General features: G+C 42.1%; 1 protein-coding gene across 2 annotated transcripts in view; it reads right to left on the reverse strand.

Annotated features, from left to right (window-relative positions):
- Positions 1-896: 896 nt before the first annotated feature.
- The window catches only part of NOX4 (NADPH oxidase 4), a 139048-nt gene continuing 118983 nt past the window's right edge, over positions 897-20961 (reverse strand). For both annotated transcript variants that reach the window (XM_060686199.2, XM_060686200.2), the window contains 4 exons: positions 19873-19981; positions 19312-19380; positions 14348-14448; positions 897-1482 (listed from right to left, as the gene is read on the reverse strand). In XM_060686199.2, coding sequence (XP_060542182.2) covers positions 1362-1482; positions 14348-14448; positions 19312-19380; positions 19873-19981 — 400 coding nt within the window. In that variant the 3' untranslated portion in view covers positions 897-1361. The remainder of the gene's footprint in view (positions 1483-14347; positions 14449-19311; positions 19381-19872; positions 19982-20961) is intronic.

Genomic DNA, 20961 nt, shown 5'->3' on the forward strand with positions numbered 1-20961 from the left:
CACACACACCGAGGGGTGTTAGGGGTGTCTTACCCCCACAGTATTTTTTTCCAAAGAGTAAGTCATCTGTGTACCAAGTTTGGTTGAAATTGCTCAAGGCATTCCAGAGTTATGCTGAAACATACACACATACACACAACCATTTATATATATATATAGATCAGAATATGGCCTTTCTCCCTTTGTTCACCCCCCAATGTGAGTTCTTTTCTGAACAATTTGGAAGCTGTTATGCATCCTTTCCTCATCCTTGTTAGCTCTTCTTTGAAGGAGCTACAAAGGGGATATTTAAAGAGATATACTTTGATAAACTCTTTGAAGTTTAGCAGAAACTTGCCAGAGTTAATACCTAAAGAGCAGAGTTGGTATTCAGCCGGTTTGGACCGGTTCACCCAAACTGGTAGCGGAAAGGTCCATCCACCCCCCTTGGCTCTATGCCATCCTATTTAGGTATGTTTTTGAGGCTGGGTGCATCTGTGGAAGGCGCGCGCACCAGCAAAGTGTATGCACAGAAGACTGGGCACATGCATGGATGGGGCGTGTACACACACATTTGCAAACCGGTAGGGAAAACAAGTGAATACCATCCCTTGTAAAGAATCTACCATCTGTACTACAGATACTCCTTAACTTACAACAGTTCACTTAGTGACCACTCAAAGTTACAATGGCTCCATGCGCCCCAAAATAATAAGACTTCCCTGAAAATAAGGCCAATCGCTTACTTCGGGGTTCAAAAAAGTATAAGAGAGGGTCTTATTTTCGGGGAAACACGGTGTGTATGTTAATCTGGCATTGCTTCTGGGATGTTTTTGATCCCTTTCTAATTAACTGTAATTGACTGAGAATATTGGAAGCTCTTTACTTTCTCCTATTGAATCTGTAGCAGGTTTGCCTTCATTTTCAAGTTGCTTTATTCATCTGCCAGCAAAGGGAAGAATTTCACTTCCATTACATACTCCAATCTCCTGTCCAATCAAGCCATGTTATTTCCTGGGATTTGAGGAAAGTTCAAAAGTCTCAGCGATTTGTTCTAAAAAAAAAAAAAAGCAGCCAAAGATGCAAATCTCCGTCTTTAATTGCCTTTGTGCAATTTGGGCAGACGGCCAACAACTGTAATAACTTCAATGTTATTTATTTTTTGCGAAGGAGTATGTTTCAAGGTTTTTTTTTTTTTTTTAATGCTTCCTGGATTTAAATAGTTATAAATTATCAGGAAAAAAGAGAAAGCAAGGAAGAAAAAAAAAACAGGCTTTGGCACAAGTGATTAAAGTAAAGCCGTTGATTTTTCTTTTTTTAACCAAAAAAAAAAAAAATTGCACTCAAGTCTTCAAGCAGTCCTTGGAAAGCCCCAGATGCTCTCAGCTAAATGACTCTTTGTTGTATTCAAACTTCGTCCCATAAGGATTGTCCCTGTTGCTTTGTCTGTGAACAGCTTTGGAGATTCCACAAGGGCCGCAGCAAAAAACGCCAACTGTTTTCCTGGGGAGACCAAGGAGAGAATTACCAAAGTCATCAATGCAAAAATAAAAAATTAACATTGAGCCCACCCTTCTCCTTCCCTTCTCTGGGTTGTAAGGACTAACAGGTGTGGTGGAATATAGTCTGGATTCCTAGCAGCGGTGGTTTTCACATTTTGTTGCTAGCGGTTCGCCCCGCGCGTGCACGTCCACCTTCCGTGCATGTCCCCGGCCTTCCACGCATGCGCTTTGCTCGCATGCGCACCTTCCGGTATGTGCCCGGCCTCAAATCTCTGCCTAAATAGGATGGCATAGAGCTGGGGCGGGTGGGTGGGCCTGTGGGTGGGCCCGTTTCTTTGAGTCCTAGGAAAGAAATATCTGCCACTACTTAGGATTGAACTCTCAAACTTCTGAGTGGGAAGCGAGTGGCCACTAGGCCACCACAGCACTCATCTATCTATCTATCTATCTATCTATCTATCTATCTATCTATCTATCTATCTATCTATCTATCTATCTATCATCTATCTACCTACCTACCTATCATCTCTATCTATCTATATCTCAATCTATCTGTCTGTCTGTCTGTCTATCTATCTAGTCTGTCTGTCTGTTTATCTATCTATCTATCTATCTATCTATCTATCTATCTATCTATCTATCTATCTATCATCTATCTATCATTCATCCATCTACCTATCATCTATCTATCTATCTATCTATCTATCTATCTATCTATCTATCTATCTATCTATCTATCATCTCTATCTATCTATATCTCTATCTATCTATATCTCAATCTATCTGTCTGTCTGTCTATCTATCTATCTAGTCTGTCTGTTTATCTATCTATCTATCTATCTATCTATCTATCTATCTATCTATCTATCATTCATCCATCTATCTATCATCTATCTATCTATCTATCTATCTATCTATCTATCATCAATCTATCTATCATTCATCTATCTATCTATCTATCTATCTATCATCTATCTATCTATCTATCTATCTATGTCTATCTATCTATCTATATCTATCTATCTACCTACATATCATCTATCTATCTATCTATCTATCTATCTATCTATCTATCTATCTATCTATCTATCATCAATCTATCTATCATTCATCTATCTATCTATCTATCTATCTATCTATCATCTATCTATCTATCTATCTATCTATCTATGTCTATCTATCTATCTATATCTATCTATCTACCTACATATCATCTATCTATCTATCTATCTATCTATCTATCTATCTATCTATCTATCTATCTATCTATCTATCTATCATTTATCTATCTATCATGTATCATCTATCATTCATTCATTCATCTATCTCATCTATCTATCTTATCTATCTATCTATCTATCTATCTATCTATCTATCTATCTACCTATCTATCATCTATCTATCATCTACCTACCTACCTACTACATTTTATTAGTGCCCATCTCAATCCAGTGACTCCTGGCAATAAACAATCTGTTGTGGCCCGTAGGCTGCCAGCAGAGCTAGCAGCAGAGTCAGATGAGGTTGAGGGAGGGCCCAGGCCGGCTTCAGAGCCTTTGGAAGGCTCTGATAAGGAAACACCATCAGAGACAAGAGGCACAGCTGGGGCCTTCCGTCCTCCCCCAGGTGGAGGGGCAGATGTCTTCAGGGCCTGAGCTGAGTGAGGGGGGGGAACAGATGGGGCCCATCCCAGATGTGCATATGCGCAGAGAGGAAAGGAGAGGAGAGCAAAGGAAAACAATAAGCCGGCTCTCAAGGAAAGACAGACGTGGACGCTGGCCAGCCCCTCCTTGGCTGGGAAATAAATAGGAGGGGTTTGGGAGGGGCCGGTTGTCACAGACTTTTAGGATACAGCAAGCCATTCGGATTCCTTGGCTAAACCCAGGTTTGTTGGGACTAATTATGTTTGATTTTTTGTTTATCTATGTGAATAAAAGACTGTTACTGCCCTGTTATAAAAAGGGGGTTGTTTTACTCGTGAGTAAATGTCTTATCGCTACCTGCGAGGAATGGGTCAGAAGACAATCATATATATCTATATCTATATCTATATCTATATCTATCTATCTATCTATCTATCTATCTATCTATCTATCTATCTATCTATCTATCTATCTATCTATAATTTGATTTATATGCTGCCCTTCTCTGGAGACTCAGGGCGGCTTACAATGTGCTCAGCAATAGCCTTCATCCTTTTGTATATTTATACAAAGTCAGTTTATTGCCCCCACAAACTGGGTCCTCAATTTACCTACCTTAGAAAGGATGGAAGGCTGAGTCAACCTTGAGCCTTGGCGAGATTCGAACCTGCAGTAATTGCAGGCAGCTGGTCTTAATAACCAGCTTAATAACAGGGTGCCTTAGACCACTGTACTACCAAGGCTCTTATTTTGAATATATTCAACCATTCAAAATATATAATGAATATACATATATAAAAACATTCAATATATAGTTTTATGCAGTGGTGGGATTCAAGTAATTTAACAACCGGTTCTCTGCCCTAATGATTTCTTCCAACAACCAGTTTGCCAAACTGCTCAGAAAGTTAACAACCGGTTCTCCCGCAGTGGTGCAAACCGGCTGAATCCCAACACTGGTTTTATGACTGTTTACTGCCCAGAGTCACTGATTTCAGATGGGCAGCTATTACAAATTGAATATGGATATATATCAGTCCCTCGATCATTTTAATGGTCCCAGCTCATCTACCCCAGCTCTATTATTCTCTTTGATTGCCCAAATAACATCATCCGAACTTCAGTTGCACAAGATATTTGTTTGAAAGCTGTTATATATTTGATGTGACCTTTTTCTTAATGGCCTCAAGACAACATTTGCCTTTTGCACAGCCGTTGCTGCTTGGAGCAACCATATCATGTACCTATTACTTATCACTCAACGTTCTCATGCCTGACCTGTCTTCACAGATCAGAAGCTTTGTTCTTTGGGAGAAAAAGATTCTCATCACAAAACTAGTCCAGAGATAGGTTTTTTTGTGGGGTTGATCCATTAATCGTTGGCATCTGTCTCTCTTAGACTTCTAGAGCTCCTTTGGGTGACTAATTAATTTAATCGGTCTGGTGCTTGACGAGGCTGATCTTGGATTGACGGGACCGACCACAAGTCTTATGCCCATATAAAATCTCCTGTGGGAGAGTCACAATTAATGTGACAATCCTTTTAATGTTGCCCGGAACATTTCATGGTGACAGCATCTATGCTAGATGTTCTTCTCGCTTCCTAATCGTTACTGTCATTTTGAAATAAGATGATTCAAAGATGGCACCCCCTTCTGTAGATCAGTTCTACACAGTGATTAATGAGCTCTTAGGAATCAGAATTTGACTCTCCTATTGGGGTTGCTAAGCTTCACCTGGAGATCATTATCTATCTATATATAAAAATGGCTCTCTCTGTGTGTGTATGTTCCAGCATAACTCTGGAACGCCTCGAGCAATTTCAACCAAGCTTGGTACACAGATGACTTACTCTTTGGAAAAAAATACTGTGGGGGTAAGACACCCCTAACAGCCCTCGGTGTGTGTGTGTGTTTGTGTGTGTGTTCCAGCATAACTCTGGAATGCCTGGGCTTGTGAAATGAAAAGGAATGAATTATATCTATAGTGTCAAATCACAGTACTTTTGACAGTGATAGTGTGCATTTTGGATTCAGGTTCTGTTAAGATATAGCCTGTTGTGCCTTAAAATGGCTTCTACTGTACAGCACAGTGGAATTGCCATGGTAATGGCTTCACACTACTCAACAAGGGGGCTCCCTCTGGTAAGGGGGATTGGTTCTTAAAAAACAAACAAACACCCTAGGCCCTCAGCTTCAAGAAAAGAGGGCAAGTTGTTAGGGGAAGTGCCTGCTAATGCAGATAATCACCTCAAAGGCAGGATTGGGATAAATAAATACCCGGGGAAACGCTGGGTTATCAGCTAGTCATTAATATAAAAAGGGTTTGCCAAGGTACCCCCAACAGTTCAATACCAATCATGCATCTGCAATCATAAAATATAGAATCATAGGGTTGGAAGGGACCTCGGAGGTCTTCTAGTCCAACCCCTGCTCAAGCAGGAACCCTACACAGGTAGTCCTTGACTTAACAGTTTGTTTAGTGACCATTCAAAGTTACAATGGCACTGAAAAAAAGTCTTATGACCGTTTTTCACACAGTTACGATCTTTGCAGCATTCCCCCCCCCCGGTCACGTGATCCAAATTCAGATGCTTGGCAACAGTTTCATTTTTATGACGGTTGCTGGGTCTCAGAGTCACGTGATCCCCTTTTGCAACCTTCAAAGTCAATGGGGAAGCCAGATTCACTTAACAATCGGGTTACTAACTTATCAACGGCAATGATTCACTTAATCACTGTGGCAAGAAAAGTCGTAAAATGGGGCAAAACCCACTTAATAAATGTCCCATTTAACAACAGAAATTTTGGGCTCAGCTGTAGTCATAAGTCGAGGACTGCCCGTACCATTCTGGGCAAATAGTTGTCCAGTCTCTTCTTGAAAACCTCAATGATGGAGCACCTGCAACCTCTGGAGGCAAGTTAACACATTTGTTGGAAAGCAGTTATATATTTGATGTGACCTTTTCTTAATGACCTCAAGACAACAGTTGCTTTCTCTCATAGCAGTTGCTGCTTGCAGAAACCGTACTGTGCAACTATTGCTTATCACTTGAAGTTTTCATGCCTGATCTGTCTCCACAGCCTAGAAGCCTTGTTCTTTAGGAGAAATATATATATATATATATATATATATATATATATATATATATATATATATATATATGTATGTATGTATGTATGTATGTATGTATGTATGTATGTATGTATGTATGTCTATTTCTGGCTCGTTAGCCATCATCAGTAAGCCACACCCACATCTCATGTATCCTCCCTGTAAAGGTACAATATCTATTTTCTTACTTTTTTCTTAAAAAAAAAAAGTAAAAAAAAAAAAGTAAGAAAATATATATTGTACCTTTACAGGGAGGATACATGAGATGTGGGTGTGGCTTACTGATGATGGCTAACGAGCCAGAAATAGATCTATATAAGTCTCTCACTAGGCAGCATAGGGCAGCATAGGGCCTGCTGGCTGCCAGAAGAAAAAAGCCCAGAATTGAGTGGATGTGACTCCACTGAGCTAGGGCTGTAGAAAGAAAAATCTTGGTTACGTAGGAGAAACCTGGCTAAAAGAAAAACACACATAAAACCTACGAAAAGGAAGGAAAAAAAAGTAAGAATAGATAGATAGATAGATAGATAGATAGATAGATAGATAGATAGATAGATAGATAGATACCTAGTACAGAGAGATCTTTTTTAGATTCACACATTAATTGTTGTTGACATACATTTATGATGGTTGCAGTGCTCTGTTAGATGTCACTCTATCGCCCCTTTTTGTAAGCATATTGCCACTAGCTTTAACCAAATTCCTTCTTGGATTCAACTCCTCCTGGATGGATGGATGGATGGATGGATGGATGGATGGATGGATGGATGGATAGATAGATAGGTAGGTAGCAGAGGTGGTATTCAGCAGGTTTTGACCAGTTCTGGAGAACCGATAGTGGAAATTTTGAGTAGTTCGGAGAACCAGTAAATACCACCTCTGACTGGTCCCGCCCCCATCTATTCTCTGCCTCCCAAGTCCCAGCTGATCAGGAGGAAATGGGGATTTTGCAGTAACCTTCCCCTGGAGTGGGGAGGGAATGGAGATTTTACAGTATCCTTCCCCTGCCATGCCCACCAAGCCATGACACGCCTACCAAGCCACACGCACAGAAAATTGTTGAATCCGACTACAGATAGATAGATAGATAGATAGATAGATAGATAGATAGATAGATGATATAGATAGATGATAGATAGATAGACAGACAGACAAGCGGAGCCCTGTCTCGCTCCACGTGCCCCAAAATAATAAGACCTCCCCGAAAATACGGCCAAGCGCTTATTTTGGTGCTCAAAAAATTATAAGACAGGGTCTTATTTTCGGGGAAACACGGATAGATAGATAGATAGATAGATAGATAGATAGATAGATAGATAGATAGATAGATAGATAGATAGATAGATAGGATGGAAGGATGGGGAGAGAGAGAGGGAGAGAGAGAAGGGGGGGCAAGTGTTATCAAAACTGTTTTTTTTTTAAAAGCATGATCCAGCAGAATGAACATTTGTAATCCACCATATTTACTATACCTTCAGAACATAGCTCCGTCTCATTCAAGAAGAGACTGTTATTCCTGTCAAGTTCTTTTTCTTTCCCCATTACATGTAGAAACAGCTCTTAGGGAATTTTGAACAAAGTCCTTCCTGGCCTCCGAAGCTGAATTTGTTTCCACTTGAACAGGGAGGACACAGCAGGGTGATCATTTTGGCAAGCATTTCCAAAACGGTGTCTCGCGTTACAAAAAGATGCTATTTGGAACCACATGATTTGAAGGCATTCTAATGTATCTTTAGAAATCTTAAATGAATACAACACACACATACACACTCCAGACACAGCCCATAAACAGAGAGTAGAGAGTGCTGAAGGACTGCGGCAGTGGTGAAATCCAAATGTTTTTACTACTGGTTCTGTGGGCGTGGCTTGGTGGGCGTGGTGTTGCTTGGTGGGCGTGGTTTGGTGGGCGTGACAGGAGAAGGATACTGTAAAAATCCCATTCCCTCCCCACTCCTCGGGGAAGGATATTGTAAAATCTCCATTCCCTCCCCACTCCTGGGGGAAGGATATTGCAAAATCCCCATTCCCTCCCCACTCCTGGGGGAAGGATATTGCAAAATCTCCATTCCCACCACACTCTGGGACCAGCCAGAGGTGGTATTTGCCAGTTCTCCGAACTGCTCAAAATTTCTGCTACCGGTTCCCCGAACTGGTCAAACTTTCCGCTCCCGGTTCTCCAGAACCTGCTGGATTTCACCCCTGGACTGTGGGGAGAAATCAGATCAGGTAGGAGGAAGAAATGAAATGGACTTCTTTGAAGACAGCACATCTAGCTGGCTGGCACTTTGAGGAGATGCCCTTCCTACTTTAGCATTTCATTGCAGCTTTCACTTGGTTGCCGATGTCAACGAATGAGTAGGATCTGAAAATCTCTGGATAGATTCCAGGACTACTTAAAACATTAAGAGCATTTTAAAAAGGTGTAGGAAGGATGTAATAAAAATATCAAAAGTCACTATTCTGGAATAACAGTTGGACAGGACCTTGGACGTCGTCTAATCCAATCCCCTGCTCAAGAGGAAACCCTATACCCATGATGGCAAACCTGTGGCACTCAGCACCCTCTCTGTGGGCACGCGAGCAGTTGCCCCAGTTCAGCTTCGCTGCACATGTGCGCGCACCTCCCGCCGGTCATATATACATATAATGTATATTTAATATTACATGTTTTGACAGCAGCAAGAATTATATTTGCACAATACTGGAAAAATGAGGAAATATCTACAGAAGACGATATAATTAAAAAGATATTAGACTGTGCAGAAATGGATAGACTAACACTGAAGATAAAAGAAAAAGAAGACACAGAATATTTTTGAACTTGGGACTTGTTTTATCAATGGTTGGGTAATAGAGGTAGAAATTAGGAACTGAAAAAGTATTACTATATAAGCAAATTGACCCAGATGGTACTCTGCTCACTAAGCACTTATTGTATGTAAAGAGAAAATATATCAATAAATTGGGGGAAAAAATGATGCCCACTAGTTCCACCAAAGAAATGCTCTTAATGTTAGGAATTTTTGGAATCTGACTTGGTCTAGTTTAAACTCAATCTAGGTTTCATAGTGTGGCAGCCAGCTACTCTTGCATGAATCTTGTAGGAGTCTTTTATATTTCTCTCTCGATCTCCGACTGCGTTCATCAACCCAACTCTAAAATTGTGCGGAGATGCTGCAAAACTAGCACAGTTGTGAAGAGGGCTGAATGCCCGGGATGAGACAATATGGGGAAGTGGGGGAGGGAGAGCTCTTGGTTGCTTTCCTGCAACATCAAGAGATTTAAAGAGAGCCACAAATGTTCCCTGGTGTTGAATGCACCAAGACCAGCTGTTGAAGAATGGCACAGCCACAACTTCTCCTTGTAGCTCTTCTCTACAAATTGGAACGGCAAAGAAGTAGAACAGAAGCTCTCTTTCCACTTCAGGGCCTCAATGTTTTAATCGAGCAAATGACAGCCTCAATGATATGATGATGATAATGTTATCCTGGGCAGGGGTGAAATGCTACTGGTTCAGACCAGTTCGCCCGAACTGGTAGTAAAATATGCTACCGATTCGGGCGAACCGGTATTTCTGACAATCAGCTGGACGACAATCAGCTGTGATGAATGATTTATATTAGCTAGAATCGTCGGATTTCCTGCTTTCGACCTAATCTAAATTGCATGGAACAGCGGATTCCCACCCCTCGCTGTTCTACTTACCTCTGCAGACTTGGAAGGATTCGAAATGTTCCTTTTTTAGCGCTGCGTGGGTGCTTCAGGCATGCATGCATGCACGCAAAGCACGCGCTCGGTAGCAAACTAACAGAACCGGTTGCAGACTTCAGAGGATTTCACTGCTGATCCCAGGGATGTCAAACTCAATTTCATTGAGGGCCGCATCAGTGTTGTGTCTGATCTGGGGGGGTGGGCGGGGAGGACGGGGACGGGGGCGTGGCCAGCTCGGCATCACTTGTGTCAGGGGCGCCTGTGGTGGCTCCTGAGCTCCATTTTTGGCTGCGACGGCCTCCTGCAACCCTATGCCAGAGAAAACGGAACTTGGGAAGGCTGCATGCAAGAAAGCCTCAGGAATCCGGAAGGGCAAAAACACACACACCCCCTGCCATGGTGCAGGAGGTCAACTAGGCCACACCCACCATGGCCATGCCCACCCAGCAACCAGTCAGAGAAACCCTTGCTAAAAAATTTTGAAGCCCACCCCTGCATGGTTTCCTGCCTAAAAACATTTGTACCATGCAGAAAATATGCTAATCTTTTCAAAAAGGCCAGGGGTTTAATTCTCCAGCAAGCTAATTTAGCTGCCTCTGTTAGCATCTGGTGGAACAGAGCCACAGCAGAGCAGAACCCTGGTGGTGCAGTGGTTAGACAGCAGCATTGCAGACAGACTCTGCCCACAGCCTGGAGTTCAATCCTGATAGGGCTCAAGGTTAGCTCAGCCTTCCATCCTTCCGAGGTCGGTAAAATGAGGACCCAGATTATTGGAAGCAAGAGGCAAATAATGCTTACATTGTAAAATGTCACTGTTTCAAGTTACAGCGGCACCGAAAAAAAGGGACTTACAGTATGTCTGTTTTTCACACTTAACGACCTTTGCAGCATCCCCATGATGATCAGAATTTTGGAAGCTCGGCAACTGGCTCATATTTATGATGGTTGCAGCATTATGTGATCCCCTTTCTGACAAGCAAAGTCGACGGGGAAGCGGATTCACTTAACTTGACTAACTGTGTGTCTAACTCGACAACTGCAGTGTTTCACTTCACCACTGTGGCAAGAAAGTTCGTAAAACTTAGCAAATCTCATTTAATGAGCCATGGTGGCGCAGTGGTTAGAGTGCAGTACTGCAGGCTTCTTCTGCTGCCTGCCGGCTGCCTGCAATTTGGCAGTTCGAATCTCACCAGGCTGAAGGTTGACTCAGCCTTTCATCCTTCCGAGGTGGGTAAAATGAGGACCCAGATTGTTGGGGGCAATAATGTTGACACTGTAAACTGCTTAGAGAGGGCTGTAAAGCACTGTGAAGCGGTATATAAGTCTAAGTGCTATTGCTATCTCACTTATCAACATAAATTTGGGGCGCCATTACGGTCATAAGTCGAGGACAACCCGTATATATTACCTCCCCTTGTGTTTCTTCGTGAAACAAAATTGTCTTATCAGTTATATTGTGTAAATGACTGCCTCTTACTGCAGTAGCAGATGTTACAGTTGTGTCTGGAAGCAGCACCTGAAACTTTGAATAACTATCCAAGTTATCCAAGTTACGAGAAAGCCTTGCTGATAAGTCTCCCACTGAGAAAACATCTCTAACGCAACCCTTCCGTGCACTCTCAGACACACAAACACACACACACACACAAACACGCATACCGCATTCTGAGATTAGATGCAAGGGAAACGCAATGTGCCATCAATTCATTACAAATTCACTGCTGGAAGGTGGAACTGGTTAATGGTTCTAAATGATTGGATTTCCAGACAATAGGTGTGCAGACAAATCTACTTGGCTTGTGTCTTTTCAGCAGGGAATACAAGATGCATTAAAAAGAAAAGAAAAAAAACCTTTATTTCTTGAGACCAAAGGCAGTCTTTCCTCATTTGAAAAGATCCTGTAAACACAAATGATGTTTTGTGCCGGATCGCTCAGCCTGACTAACAACAAACAGAAATCCAATCTATTTAGAGAAATTGCAAATATATAAATTGGACACTTGGGAGAGGGAGACGCGTTCAATCTTCTAACCAGTTCCTCCTTTAACAGCTCCTTTAGTTAGTCACCTGCAGATGCAGCATTAATGTGCCAAACAGCCTTCCCCACCTGCGCCCTCCAGATGTTCTGAGCCACACCTTCCCAGCTCGTCACCTGGAAAGGCTGCAAGTGATAATCTCACACAGCCCAAAATACTCATTGGGATTCACATGTTCACACTTAAACCATTTTCTCAATAAATGTCAGAACCCAAGGCTTGTTCCTTGTAAGTTGATTTCCAGTCCCGGTTAAGAGTTCTGATACTAATGATTTGAGGGAACAAGTATTTAGATCTAACATGCCTGGACAAGTCTAATGTAGGATCTGTAAGAATTTAAGAAAGGGAGGATAACTAGGGTTGAGAGAATTATACAACAGTTCATTTAAAGACTTTTTGAAGACTTTAACAGAACACAACCGTAACACTTTAACACAACATTGAAAAGAATGACTTATGACCAGTGGTGAAATGTAAAATTTGTTACTACTGGTTCTGTCGGCGTGGCTTGGTGGTGGTGGGGAGTAATGTGACTGGGTGGGCGTGGCCAACTTTTTTTTTTTTTTTTACTTTTAAAAGCATTTTTTCTACAACCTCTTCGGCTGAAGAGGTTGGAAAAAGTGCTTTTAAAAGGCTCTGACGATCAGGCAACTCAGCTGGGATCGTCAGAGCCTTTTAAAAGCATTTTTTCTACAACCTCTTTGGCTGAAAAGGTTGTAAAAAAATGCTTTTAAAAGGCTCTGATGATCCCAGTTGAGCCGCGCGATCATCAGAGGCTTTTTTTAATTTATTTTCAAAAACATTTTTACTTCGGCTGAAAAAAAAAATGCTTTTGAAAATTTTTAAGAAAAACCTCTGATGATTGCGTGGCTCAGCTGGGCATGGGGGGGGGTGGGAGGCAGAGATTTTTGCTACCAATTCTCCAAACCACCCACCGCCATCGCTACCGGATCGGGCGATCCGGTCCGATCGGGCGAGCATTTCACCCCTGTTTATGACCATTTTTCATGCAACTATTCCAGCATTCCCACAATCACGTGATCAAAATTCAGACACTTGGCAACAGACTCATATTTACGACAGTTGCAGTGTCCTGGGATCATGTGGGGAAAACCAGCAAAGCCAATGGGGAAAACCAGATTCACTTAACAACGATGTTACTAACTTAACAGCTAGAACTAAGGAGAAATTTCCCAACAGAATAATTAAATCAGTTGAACGGTTTGCCTCCAGAAGTTGTGGGTGCTTCATCACTGCAGGTTCTTTTTAAGAAGAGATTAGACAGCTATTTGTCTGAAATAGTATAAGGCTTCCTGCTTGAGCAGGGGGTTGGACTGGAAGACCTCCAAGGTCCCGTCCAACTGTTATTCTGTATTCTGTTATCCAAAAGACCAAGAAGCAACATATGCTTGGCTGCTGTTGGAAACCAAGACCCAGATTAGATAGACTTTAGACCTGATCCAGCAAGACAATTTTTATGTTCTCACGTACATTTTTGGGACACAATGAGAGAATGCCAGGGCCACCTGACTGCACAAATATTTTATTTTCCAAAGATAATACTGTATATCCAGCATCTCCTCCACTCTCCCCCACAAGTCCCACCTAAATGGGTACCCTGTTTTCCGGAAAATAAGACCCAACTAGAAAGTAAGCCCTAGCACGATTTTTCAAGATGCTCGTAATATAAGCCCTACCCCCAAAATAAGCCCCAGTTAAGATTGTCAGCCAGATGGATGCATTTAGTACTGTATTTCCCCCAAAATAAGACCTAACCAGAAAATAAGCCCTAATGCGTCTTTTAGAGCAAAAATTAATATAAGACCCAGTCTTATTTTCGGGGAAACACTGTACCAACAATCAGCTCCCATTCACTTCAAGAGATCTGTGCAGGAAAATTTCCCCACGGATTACAGATCTTTTCCTAAGATAACAAACTCAAAGAAACGATAACAACAGAGGAGACAGGTGCCAGTGCCAAAGCAACGCAGGCTGCAAACAAGGCCAAGGTATGGAAATATATCAGAAAGTGCAACTCTCAGGAATGCCATGCGAGACGCACCTTGGACGGATGTTGAAATAGAAGAATTTTTCTTTCTTTCTTTTTTTTCTCCCCCTACCAGCTGCCTGGTTACTGGGAAGATGAAGCACTTTGATTGTGGAAGCTGACAGGTCTTTGGTAAAACTCCATTTCTCAAGATACAACATATTAGATAACAGCAAGCATCAGGTGCTTTGGCATTAAATGAATGTGTTAAACCCAGACTCATTTCCATACAAATCCAGTTTATTAACGCAAATCCCCCCCACACACTCCCATTCCTCAAGCTGCTGCATAAACTGAGTTGGGAATCTTACTTACTGTCTGTTATACTTGGCTATTTCATTAAATAGGAGTTTCCATCGCGGCCGTCCAATGAAAAGCCGGCGGTTCAGCACTTGGTATTTCTCGCCAATTATTTTCTGCAAAAAAAGAACAAACAAAAGAAAAAAAAAAGACCAAAACATTCCCTTTGGTGCACTTTGCAGATTGCTGCCAATCAATCATCTCCCACTTTGCATGTCAGTCTAAAAAAGTGTCCTGAACAACATCCTCCGGACATCTCAAAATACTGATGGCCAGTTCGATTCATCTGTTAATATGTGTTTGTTTGTGCGTACGTGCATGCATTCATCTGATTATATGAAAATTCTCCTGCATCCATGGATAGCTTCCTTAGGTATCTGTTGAGACTTTGGTGCCCTGGAAGATCCACTGTACTGTAGAATATGCTTGCCCCATTGGTGGTGGAATAGGTTGAGTTCACATCATCTGTGTTCCCCTAGCATGGATTTCGCCAACAAATAAATAATATTATGTCTTAATGCTATCACCTGTTTCACATAACTTGCTAGAATTGCATAATATATTAAGGTAAAGGTAAAGGTTCCCCCACACATGCGTGCTAGTCGTTCCCAGCTCTAGGGGGCAGTGTTCATCTCCGTTTCAAAGCCGAAGAGCCAGTGCTGTCCGAAGACGTCTCCATGGTCATGTGGCTGGCATGACTAAACACCAAAGGCTGTTCCCTTCCCACCAAAGGTGGTCCCTATTTTTTCTACTTGCATTTTTTACCTCAGGGGTGGATTCTAAATTTTTTTACTACCAGTTCTGTGGGCGTGGCTTATTTTGTGGGTGTGGCTTGGAGGTCATGTGACTAGGTGGGCATGGCTAGCTGGTCAGAGTCATTTCTGGAAGGTCCTCGCACTTACGACCAGTCTTCGTACTTACGACCTGACTCATTTGTTTGCTTTTAACACTGATCAGCTGTAGGACGGCCCTTTGAAGCCCCGCGGCAAGAGTTTAAACAGTTTTTTTCCCTCTAGTCATCAGCTGGGACTCAGGAGGCAGCAATAGATTGGGGGTGGGACCAAATAAAAGGTAAGAATAACATGGGGGGGTGGGAGGGCGCAGGGGGGGAGAACTGGTTCGGTGACGTCATATCGTCACCACTACCGGCTCGACCGAACCGGACCGAACCGGGAGGAACCCACCACTGTTTTACCTGCTTTCGAACTGCTAGGTTGGCAGAAGTTGGGACAAGTAACGGGAGCTCACTCCGTTACGCGGTGCTAGGGATTCAAACCACTGAACTGCCAACTTTCTGATCAAGTTCAGCATCTTAGCCACTGAGCCACCATGTCCCTTTGCATTAGACTCATCTAAAATGAGGTTGGATATTTACATTAGAACTACAAATATCTGAACTCTCCTAGGTCTAATCTAGGAGCATCTTGCTCCTAGGTCTTATTCCAAGAAGATTAGAGTGTCTAGACTAGCGGTACCCAACCGTTTCAGCTCTGTGGACCAGTGGCGGGGGTGGGTGGGTGGGAAGGGAGAGTGAATGCGCATAAGTGCATCTCTTGCACAAATGCACTCACTTGTGTGGCCCGGTTCCCAATGGGTCATGGACTGGTACCGAGCCACAGACTGGGGTTGAGTCTCCCTGGTCTAGACAGCTAGGCCTTGTGGGCAATCTACATCAATGTTTTTCAAACTTGGCAACTTTATGTTAAATATTTTTTATATTTAAAGGAGCCTTGGTAGTATAGTGGTTTAATGCACCCTGTTATTAACATAGCTGCCTGCAATTTCTGCAGGTTCGAATCTTACCAGGCTCAAGGTTGACTCAGCCTTCCATCCTTTCTAAGGTAGGTTAAATGAGGACCCAGTTTGTGGGGGCAATAAGCTGACTTTGTATAAATATACAAAAGAATGAAGGCTATTGCTTAACGCATTGTAAGCCGCCCTGAGTCTCCGGAGAAGGGCGGCATATAAATCAAATTTTTTAAAAAAATTGTTTTATATCACATATTCCATTTCTGTGTTGAACAGTGTGTTTTCTAGGTGTCCAAAGTGTTAACATATAAACATCATCATCATAATCATTATGATCATATATACATAAACATACATGCGATAATATCAATCTTTATTGAAAAGTATACTACCTTTCATTATAGTATCAATTATATAACCACAAAAATATTTACTCATCTGTTTTTCTTTCTCATGTAGTCCATATTGCACATAAATCCACTCCTCTAACCACAATATCTGTCACTTATCCATTTATAGAATAGTTTCCATGTTATAAAATATTCCCAGTCTTCTTTTCCTTTGATTTTTAGGGTTAACCTATCCATTTCTCAAACTTGGCAACTTTAATGTGTTTGGCCTTTAACAACCAGAATTCTCCAGATAGCACAACAGCTAGGGAATTCTCTGAGTTGAAGACCACAAATCTTCAAAGCTGCTAAGATTGAAAAACACTGATCTAAATGTCCCAAAGGTGCTTTTTCAGGAGGCAATTGGACTTCCTTGTTTTTTTCTTTCGCTACTCATTCAAGAAGCTTCTTCAGCTCTGACAGAATAGTGGAGAATGGGAGGATTTATATTCCTTGCAGACAGCTGGACATTTGCATCCTTTTAGAGCAGTGTTTCTCAACCTTGGAAGCTTGAAGTCCACCCATCTTCAAGCTACCAAGGTTGAGAAACACTGTTTTAGAGGGTCGTTGAAGCACTTGGAGGTTTATCTGTGTCCTTAAGGTCACCTGAGTGGTGCTTCTGGTTCCTGTAGTCTGCAATTTTTCTGGAAATCCATTCCTACTCTCACACCATTCCAAGGTGTTCATCCCAAATTGTATAGCTAAAGGTTTGTAGAGATTCTCAGTCATCCAGGTTATGGTTGTCCCAAAGGTGCTTTTTCAAGAGGCAACTGGACTTCCTGATTTGTTTTTTTTTCCTTTTCTTTTGAAGATGTTTCGCTTCTCATCCAAGAAGCTTCAGTTGCCTCCTGAAAAAGCATTTTTGGGACAATCATGACCTGGATGACTGAGAATCTCTATGGACTGATCTACTGTATTTTTCGGAGTATAAGACGCACCTTTTTCCCCCCTAAAAGAGGCTGAAAATTTGGGTGCGTCTTATACTCCGAATGCAGCTTTTTCGAAGCTTTTTTTCAGCCCTAACGAGACGCTAACGAGGCACTAGCGAGTGAGCTTCCCAGCTTTGCCTGTTCCCTCGACTCTCCGCTGTGCTTTAACGAGGCGCTAGCGAGTGAAGCGATCTCCATGCTTTGCTCCAACTCTCAGCTGTTCTTTAGAAGCTTTTTTTCAGCCCTAACTAAGCGCTAGCCGAGTGAAGCGATCTCCCCATGCTTTGCCTGCTTTTTTCATTGCTGCTTCCTCTCAGCTGTGCCTTAGAAGCTGTTTTTTATCTCCAAGCAGGGGATAAAAAACCAGCAAACTAATGTGCTGAAGCTGACCAGACTAAGGACGCTAGCCAGATGAATACCTGGTAGGCAGATTTTTTTTTTCCTATTTTCCTCCCCCAAAATTAAGCTGCGTCTTATACTCCGGTGCATCTTATACTCCAAAAAATACAGTAAATGAAAAGCCACCCAATTCTTCAATGGTTAGTGCTGTTCTCTGTGCCAATGCTTCCAAGTATTGACAAAATACTCTAGAACAGGAGGTTTTAAAGTTCTTTTTTGGGCTACAGAACCTGTTTCTATTTTTTTTAAAAAATCCCAGAACCTCTTTTCAAGAAGCAAAGTTCAGTTTAATTTCTCACAGGATTCTTGCATTCTGTGGAACACATTTTGAAAAGCCCTGTTTCTGAATGGCAGCTCTCCACACCACTCAATGAGCTCTTATCACTGGCTGTCTACTTATTGCTGCCTTCCTTAAAAGCTTACTCTGACAGTCAGGATCAAGATGGCGAGAATCTAAGGTCGGGCACTGAAAAGCATTTTTTTTTTCTTCCTAGCATTTTCCCACAAGTGCAGGGTCTACTTTTTTTCAGACCTACAAAGTATCGATCCGTAGTTTGCAACAGGAAAGCAAACTTCCTGACGTTAAACCTGACATTGTCACCCAGATGGCTTTCCTGCGTAAGGAGGGACTAGAACTCTCAGTCTCCTGGTGATTGGCTCAAAGTCACCTAGATAACTTTCATGCCTAAGGCAGGAACTAGAACTTATCATCTTCTGGTTTCTAGCTTGGTGCCCTAAGCTCTAGACCAGTGATGGCGAACCGTTTCAGCACTGAGTGCCAAAAAGGGAGCGCACGCACGTGATACCGAGTACTGAAAAGGGAGCACTTTGTGTGCGCACAGGAAGAGGAGCTGCCCAGGAGGCATGCACGCACTGGAAAATGAACTTCTGGTTTCTGGCATGCCAGCAACTCTTCCGGTTACTGCCACGCATGCACAAGTGCCGATCAGCTGGCCGGCACGCATGCTCATGCCAGAAAATGGAAGAGCAGCTTTTCAGGATTCAGCCCTGCTGCATGCACAAAGCTGATCGTCATGCGTGCATGCGGACCAGAAACCCGGAAGAGGAACAGCTGACACAGCACATGCCAGGCGACATGGCTCCGTGTGCCACTTCAGGCATGCGTGCCATAGGTTTGCCATCACAGCTCTAGACCAAACTGATTCTCTTAGATGTAATAAAAACATACTTGGTTTAAAACAAAAGTGGGAAAAAAAAACGAACCCAAAATGTTTGCTGAAAAATATTTTGCTGCTGAAGTAGTCCACATGCAGCCACAGGCTACCATCCGTGCACTCAGGTATCATGTCACCTACATGTTTTCCATCGTTCCATTAGGTCACCAATGAACCTAAGCAGCAGAATACTCATTGGCTCAATTTCATTTCTCAAGCTCCCAGCATCAATGGACGATCCATGGGGCTTAAGGCAACCTCTGAATCTTAATTAGACATAGGTTTTTTTCAAGTATTTGAAGCACCACTTCAGCTGCGAACTGTATTTTGCAACATACCTGTATCCCGTCTGTTTGACTGAGGTACAGCTGAATATTGATAAAATCTGGTCGGTTTTCTTCCCACAGCTAGCGCATAGTAGAAAAGGATGGGGGGGGAATAATAAGTGAATTAGCATATTTTCTTATTTGTGGAAACATAGCTCTTTCTATTATTAACCTGACTCTCAAGAAAGTTAGATGGCCAATCTATTGTGTTTCAGTGGTGTACCTTGACAGAAAGTGTGTACAGTTAAAATCTCGGCTCTGTTTTTTCTTAGCCGAGAAAATTGGGTCTTCCATTGTGATGAGTTTAGTTCAGTTTACTTTATTGTCATTGCACATGGTACAACGAAATTAAATGCCATCTTCAGTGTACATTATGACTATAAAAGTAAAAACACAAACATACATCCTTTATATTCTATATAATTGAAACTGAAAACCCGATCTTGCACTATACCATAGAATTGCAATATCCTTCCTCTCTAAATGGTATAGAGTCTCCTGCTTGAGCAGGGGGTTGGACTAGAAGACCTCCAAGGTCCCTCCCAACTCTATTCTGATTCACTTACTCCTTACCTTGTTATGCAATTTGCAGAGTAGATCCGCAAACCAGTGGAAGGACAAGATGTCTCTGCACACCCAAATGAAGTAAAGCCTTCTGAGTTTGTAGTGGTTCCAGTCATCCCTTCACACACGAACCATGTTTGGGGGTGGGGAGAGGCAATATGAAATCACAAGTTCAAAATCAAGCAGCAGTTTAATAGCAATAGCACTTAGAGACTTATATACCACCCCATAGTACTTTACAGCACTCTCTGGGCAGTTTGCAATGTCAGCATATTGCCCCCAACAATCTGGGGTTTTAATTTTACCAACCTCAGAAGGATGGAAGGCTGAGTCAACCTTGATCCCGCCAGGATCGAACTTTAGGCTGTGGGCAGAGTCAGCCTGCAATAATGCATTCTAACCACTGTGTCACCAAGGGCTCCTTAAAATCCCTTTGTAGACACTGTGCTGAGAAGATGCGGCTGGTACACCAGGCAACAATGAGATGGCCAGTGAGACAACACCACCATCTAGGTCTAGAAGGAGAGCTATTTTAAAGTTGCTATTTTAAAGGGTACCGTAGCCAGAACTGAATCTGTTATCCAGCCTAGGCATCTATAAAGAATCTGCTTAGATTCCATGAGATCTTCTGGACTAGACGACCTCCAAGGTCCCTTCCAGCTTGTTCTATTCTATTCTATTCTATTCTATTCTATTCTATTCTATTCTATTCTATTCTATTCTATTCTATTCCATTCCATTCCATTCCATTCCATTCCATTCCATTCCATTCCATTCTCAGAAATATCTTCTACTTAATACTTAGTAGAATTCATAAGTTCTTATGATAGTACTTAGAATTCCTAAGTACTTAGTACTTAGTAGAATTCCCAATTTTACTTAGGAATTGCCTCTTCTATAGGTAGATGCTTAATCATAACCTTAATCACTTAATCCTCCAAGGAAAGATTGAAGGCAAACGAGGTCCAGGCAGAAGAAGAACATCATGGCTTCAAAATCTAAAGGATTGGTTTGGACAAAACTCAACTGCACTTTTTTCATGCGGCTGTTGATAAAAATAGGACCGCCAACATGATCGCCAACATCCGATGATGGATA

Source organism: Pantherophis guttatus, chromosome 5 (genome assembly GCF_059756535.1).
Source record: "Pantherophis guttatus breed Tessera chromosome 5, ASM5975653v1, whole genome shotgun sequence".
Taxonomy (NCBI): Eukaryota; Metazoa; Chordata; class Lepidosauria; order Squamata; family Colubridae; genus Pantherophis; species Pantherophis guttatus.